At 35.8% G+C, this 7,035-nt stretch overlaps 1 protein-coding gene across 1 annotated transcript; it reads left to right on the forward strand.

Annotated features, from left to right (window-relative positions):
- Nucleotides 1-248: 248 nt before the first annotated feature.
- Nucleotides 249-4,670, forward strand: LOC309510265 (uncharacterized protein). The gene is made up of 4 exons (XM_082191278.1): nt 249-834; nt 2,316-2,406; nt 2,588-2,701; nt 4,145-4,670. Exons 1-4 carry the CDS (start codon nt 819-821, stop codon nt 4,260-4,262), a joined length of 339 nt encoding a protein of 112 aa, XP_082047404.1. The 5' UTR covers nt 249-818; the 3' UTR covers nt 4,263-4,670.
- The last annotated feature ends 2,365 nt before the right edge of the window (nt 4,671-7,035 follow it).

A 7,035-nucleotide genomic window follows, 5' to 3' on the forward strand; every position in this document is an offset into this window, starting at 1 on the left:
AGACCATGCCTTTCTTAAAAATCTTTTAAAATAGGTTGCTGTTGATATAACTGTTTTTGTTCAGTACTTCGCTTATATTATGTGCTGCAATATTATATATATATATATATATATATATATATATATATATATATATATATATATATATATATATATATATATATATATATATATATATATATATATATATATATATATAATACTTCAATGTGTATATTATATAATGTACTGACTGCTGCTTTGTAAATTTATGTAAGGAACAGGCAACTCTGGCCCTTTGCATTCTACTTTTTGAGGTTAATTAAGAGTTAACCTCCAACCCTAATCGAGCACATCTGAAAATTTGAACCAAAGTCTTCAGGTTTACTTCTAGACAATAGGCAGGAGGGTTTGAGGTTGGAGCTAAATCTGCAGGACAGTGGACGCTGAGGGCCAGAGTAAACCATCACTGCTTTAAATAACGCAGAACATAAGCTGACCCGACTGTCCATTAAACAACTTTATTTGAATGGTTTGTGTTTTTTGTTTTACTTTCAGACCAGCACTGGAGAACGCCTGACAATGGGATGTTGAGACTTCTTCCTCTGGTTGAGAAAAAGCTACACCACATCAGTGATCACATCTTCTGTTCTTCAACTGAACAAACTGTTTAGACGAGGAAGAAGAACACGAACATGATAGAGACGTACAGGGAAGAGCAAGAAACCAGTTTAGCTGTGATAATGAATCATTATTTTCCAACACAATATCAAATCTGTTTTCTGTAGGTGACTGAATATGATTCTCTGGCACTCGTGTTGTGGCTTCAGCAGCTGTGAATGGATTCATATGATGGTAACGTATTTTTGAAGACACATTTTTATTTATCTTGAATCTCATTTTTCTTTATGCTGCTACTTTATCAACTTTATGCTTTGTCCTCCAATAAAGTGTTGTTTAATAAAGTATGGCGACTATTGTGTATTAAAAGTGGTGTTTGGTACAGTAAATATACATTTTTATTTGAGAAATTTTCATTTCTTATTTCTTTAGTTTAATTAATTTAAAAATAACTACATATAATTAATAACTTATAAATAACTACATATAATTAAAAATAATAATAATTACAACTGGCCTGTTGGAGTATGCTTTTACTTCTACAAAAAGGGCAGATTAGGTACCTAGTCTTATTATTTTTTATTTCATAAATTAATCAGATGATTTAGATTAATTCACAAATAACACACACGTAAATGCGGTGGACAAAAAATAAATAGGGGTGCACTATCTAAGCTTTCACATTGCCTTTTAAGTCTAGTAATTTACATAATCATAGCAGACGCTTTTGTCCAAAGCAGCTTTAAAAGTGAGGAAAACAACGAAACCGTTATAAAGATAAAATAATAATAGGCTACATAGATACGTTTCAACCGTTTTTAGAAACACACACACACACACACACACACACACACACACACACACACACACACACACACACACACACACACACACACACAGAGTGTGAGCAATGTTCTTATTGGGTGTTTACGCGTTTGTCACAGAAACTATAAATATTTAATCATAATCACGACAAATATTAGAGAAAAATACAATATGATGTATGCCAGAATCTTGCGCATCAAAACAAACTTGTCCTTCCTCCATCACGGTTGAACTCGCACTAGATCCAGCAAGGGTGAGCTCGAGCTCTAGCTCCTCCCATTTGGCTCTGCATCGAGCACCATCTCACCCGCCTATTACGTCTCGTCTTTCCATTGGACTGGTTATACACGTGCTTCACGACGCAATCACGCAGGGCGTTCCCACCGCGTCTCGACGCAGCTCGAGTTCCCTTGAAAGGGAAGCTGATGTTTCGCCATGTAATCAGACAGTCGATTCCTAAGTTCCGATACAAAATAGTAGTAAGTATTTCACAGAAACTTTTATAAAACCGTAGACAGGAATGTGTGTACTAGCTACTTGATGGAAAAGATGGAGGAGTTTGTGAATCGGTTGGATATCTAACGTTAGACTAAATTTGGATCAAGGGGACTTTTTATGTCTTGAGGCCCTTTACAGGTGACGTCCACATTAATACTTTTTTTCTGAAAGGACGTGTTTGACATTTTTCATCCTGTAGTAAAGGAACGGGGTTTCTTTTGTGTATCGTGCTGTAAGTTAGGCTATGTGATGATTTTTCAAATTACCTTTTTGAGTGAACGCATCGATGTCATTATCTATTTACCACCAACTCTCATGATCAGATCAATGATAAAGATGTTTAATTAAGTTTAATTACTTTAGTTTAGTGTTTGTTCGTCATTTACATCCAGTGTCAGTGGAGATCAGACTGTTTCAACTGTTCAGCTTCATCATGGATGACAGACAAACATCCAGAGATGAAGATTTTTCTCCAGTTTGCAGGTACTTTAAATGAATACATTAAATAACCCTTTATAGACCCATAATAAAAGAGATGTCTGTTTTAAATGAATTTCTTGAAAACAATGTCTAAACCCTCCTCAAGTGCTTTTCATCCAAACAGAATGAAAATCTTACATATTATGATTATCATCAAAAACTAATTAAATCTGTTCTGTTATAGTTCAGTTCAGCAGGAGAGATCAGAACCAGCGCCCAGCTGTGTGTCTTTGAGGAGTGACGGGTCTATGGGTCATCTAATAGATTTTAAGAATGACAATACACAGGCTGATCTCAGGTAGGCTACAACATTTCTTAAAGACATGATTAACATTTTAATATTATGGTGTTTTGTATTTTGTATTTATGATATTCATAATAGACATTGTCTTCACCTGATGCAAGAGAGACATATCTATGAGTGTTCCAATTTCATGGCTTGGAATCAGATAAATAGCATTTTATTGAAAGAGATGCTTATATTATTTGAAACACCCAGCTTTTGTGGTCATTTTAAATGGACTGCAGTCCTTTTTGTTGGTACCTGGGCGTTGTGGAATTGCAGGTAATGTGCAGCAGTGCTGCTGTGGCCTTACATGTATATTCAGAGCTCAAAAAAATACCCTATTCTATATTCTGACCTCAAACCCATTATAACCTCCTCCAAAATGACTCCTCCAAAAATGGCCAACAGATGGTATCAATGTAATACAATTAAAGGGGTCATATGACGGTTCTAAAAAGAACATTATTTTGTGTATTTGGTTTAATGCAATGTGTTTATGCGGTTTTAGCTTAAAAAACAAACATACTCATTATTCTACACATACTGTACATTATTGTTGCTTCTCTATGCCCCGCCTTTCTGAAATGCATTGATTTTTACAAAGCTCATCGTTCTGAAAAGCGCGGCGTGCTCTGATTGGCCAGCTAGCCAGTACATTGTGATTGGCCCGATAACCTTAAAGGGGTGGTATAATGCTCTTTTCACAAGATGTAAAATAAATCTTTGATGTCCCCAGTGTGTGTGTGTGAAGTTTTAGCTCAAAATACCCCACAGATATTTTATCCTTTTACCTCACACAGACATGCACTGAAAATGTCAATGTTTATGTTCAAACCAGAGTCAGACAATAATGGAGAGACTCAAGAAGTGACAACATGTAGAATGCAACAGTACATTTCTGAATGGTTAGTTGATGAATTTAGGTAGCTTATGTGTTATCTTCTATTCATTGATTAGCATTTTTTAAGGACTTCGTCTTCAACATTACACACTAACTAAAGTTAAAAAAGTGAAATCATAATCAACCACCCCTTCAAGCGTGTGACGGAAATGTCTCGCCCCTTACCATATTTGGAACATCAGCTCCAGAAGCAATAAAGGCATGTGATCATGTCAGAACTACCTTATCAATTCGAGCCCGATTCTGATCCGGAAAATGCAGATGTCCAAGATGAGCGATCATCTTTGCATGGCGGCGCTGGCGGCAACAATAATACAGCGAGAACAAAAGTTACGACATTGTTTCTACTCAGACAATTCATGGGACCATATCATCTGAACATATTTCCAAATGAAATAACCTTTTATAGGCCCATAATAAAAGAGATGTCTGTTTTAAATGAATTTCTTGAAAACAATGTCTAAACCCTCCTCAAGTGCTTTTCATCCAAACAGTATGAAGATCTTGCATATGATGATTATCATAAAAAACGAATTAAATCTGTTCTGTTATAGTTCAGTTCAGCAGGAGAGATCAGAACCAGCGCCCAGCTGTGTGTCTTTGAGGAGTGACGGGTCTATGGGTCATCTAATAGATTTTAAGAATGACGATACACAGACTGATCTCAGGTAGGCTATAACATTTCTTAAAGACATTTAAATATTTGAATGAAAGAGATTTTTGAATAGTCAGTAGCAAATTCTTAAAATATAAAAAAAACATACTTACAGGCTGTGTGTTAGTCAGAAGCGCCAGAATGTACAAGCAAATATGGAATTGCCCCACTTTTTAGAATCAGCTTTGTGCACGGCCTGCCTTGTACTCTCACAGGGTCTGGAAACAGTCCTCTGAAAATTGCGCATCACACAGTCGAATATTTTAGTTGTACTGTTCTGGAACAGTTGTAAATAAAGTTTAAGCATTGTTTTCTAATTGTGTCCTCTTTTGGAAGGCCAAACTCTATTAGTTTGGCTTTCGCAGCGAAAAACACAGTGTCTCCACGACATGGCGGTGCTGGCGGCAACAATAATACAGCGAGAACAAAAGTTACGCCTTCTTTCTTTGCGTATACATTTATTTATGAAACTCTGCCCCCACTCTCTGACCTAGATTTGTTGGGGCGAGTTTGAAAGAAGAGTTTTAGGAAGGCGTGGCTGAGCCTTTATAACTTTTATAAAGAATATCTCTTAAGGTTTTACACTTTGAGCTTTGTAACTCTGCAGATCTTATACTTGCACTAACAGCTACATAACACACTAAAGAAAAAGGAAAACAAGAAATCGCATCATATGACCTTTAAACTTTATGAAATTAATCCTGTTGTTGATAGAAAACATTGTTTCTACTCTGATAATCACTGGGACCATATCATCTGCACATATTGCAAAATAGGCACAAGGTTTTGTTATCAGTTGAAGATCCTCCTTTATGCCTCTTATGACAGAGTCCACTATCTTTAAAGCAGATTTTAAAGGAATGCGATGGTTTTAACTCCTCTAGGACTCTGTTTTTATTCTGTTGATTCGTATTAATAGATTTTTTTTTTATTAAGTGAGGCTGAATTAGTTTAAAAACATTTGTAAATTTAGTTTTTAGTTTATTTCTCTTTTTATATTTTGCTACTTTTATTCTCACCATTAAAATAGCTCTGACAACTGACATGATGTTAAATTATAAGCAATCAATCAATAATATATTATTTTAATATAATATTTACAATATATAAAAAGCTTTCTCAAGCTAACACAAAGTTTGTCTTGACAAACGTTTTTTTTTAATAGTTTTTGTTTTTAGTATCATTACAGTTGTGGCCTTGAGCAGTTGATTTATTAATAAGTGCATTTACTTATTATCTGTTTTAGGAGGTTGACAGTGAATTATTAAGGTAATATAAAACAAATCCACCAATATGTCTGATTCTTGATTCTCTTCAACAGTAACAAAACCCGCCTGTAAGAAGAATGACCAGCCTATGAATCAACTACAGGACTTTAAAGGGGTGGTTGATTGTGATTTCACTTTTTTCATTTTAAATAGTGTGTAATGTTGCTGTTGGTGCATGAACATTATCTGCAAAGTTGCTGCGCTGAAAGTTCAACGTAAGCAGAGATATCGTCTTTTAAAAATCAGGAAGTTTAATGCCTACAAAAACGACTCGAATGGGACTACAACGAGATACTTCCCGGGTTTTATACGTAGCTAACCCATGCAAAAAAGGGGGCATGGCCATATTTCTGCGGCTTTGTCGAAGAGGAAGAGTTATAGTGGAGAGCTGTAGCCATGCCGTCGAAAGTGTGTTATTTTCACCCAGCTGCCAGGTCTTCTGTGTTCGGGCTTCATATGGACGCTGTAGTTCGTCAACAATGGCTAAAATTTATGTTTGATTATGTTCCTGAAAATGTCAATCGTAATAGCTCTCTGTGCTGCGCATTTTACGGAAGACAGCTTCCAGAATCTCCACGAATTCAATGCCGGATTCAACAAGAAACTCTTACTAAAACATGAAGCAGTTCCAACTTTACAACCAGAGACAACAGTTGTTGGGCCACAACCTGTAAGTAAGACTTAATCATTTTAAATGTATTTGCATGTATAATTTCAGACGTAATGTTTTAGTTTTATCAAGGACGTAAACAAATGCCAGCGCTGGCTTTATAGCCACTTACACGTACAAACGCGTACAAACATTTTGAACCTGAATTTGTAATTATGTACTAATTTTGTAAATGTATTTTCCATGTATATTTTATGACGATCGATTTGATCAGGAACGTAAACCAATGCCAACGCTGTTTGTTTATAGCCAGTTAGTTCGATGCTATTTTGTGTGTATAAGACAAACGTGTATAAAGTTACAAAAAATTATATAGCCTAATCGCAACAGCAAACTTCAGCTGCTGAAGTTAAAACAATAACTTTAAAAAACTGTATTACTCAGTCATTTATTCAGTTATATTAAATGTTTAATCAGGAGAAACCCGTATCTCAAAAGCTAACAAGCAGCAGTAGCATTTTCAAGTAACAGCATATCGGAATTCATATATAATAATAGTAGATTAGAATAGAATAATAATAATAATAAAAAAATTTACCATTCAGAAACGTTTTGTAAGAGCCGTGTTTGCGGAGGTTGCTTGACTCTCTTCATTGCCGCTTTCTGGGTCTGATCTGGCTCAAACTGATACGGCAGTATTGACACCATTATTTACATTTGACCGGAGCACATGCAACTTTCGCCCGTAAAGGTAATGGGCGTGAAGTTTCCGGACAACATGCACTACGCAGTTTAGCCAATTACAACACACCGGCCCAACTAACCAATCTGAGCCCATTGCCTGTTTCCGAGGGAGTGGTTTCATAGAATCAGGAAGTCAACCAGTCGTTCAAATGACAGAGGAGAAAGCAG

The sequence above is a fragment of the Leuciscus leuciscus genome (assembly GCF_965113295.1).
Source record: "Leuciscus leuciscus genome assembly, contig: SUPER_11_unloc_7, whole genome shotgun sequence".
NCBI classification, from domain to species: Eukaryota; Metazoa; Chordata; class Actinopteri; order Cypriniformes; family Leuciscidae; genus Leuciscus; species Leuciscus leuciscus.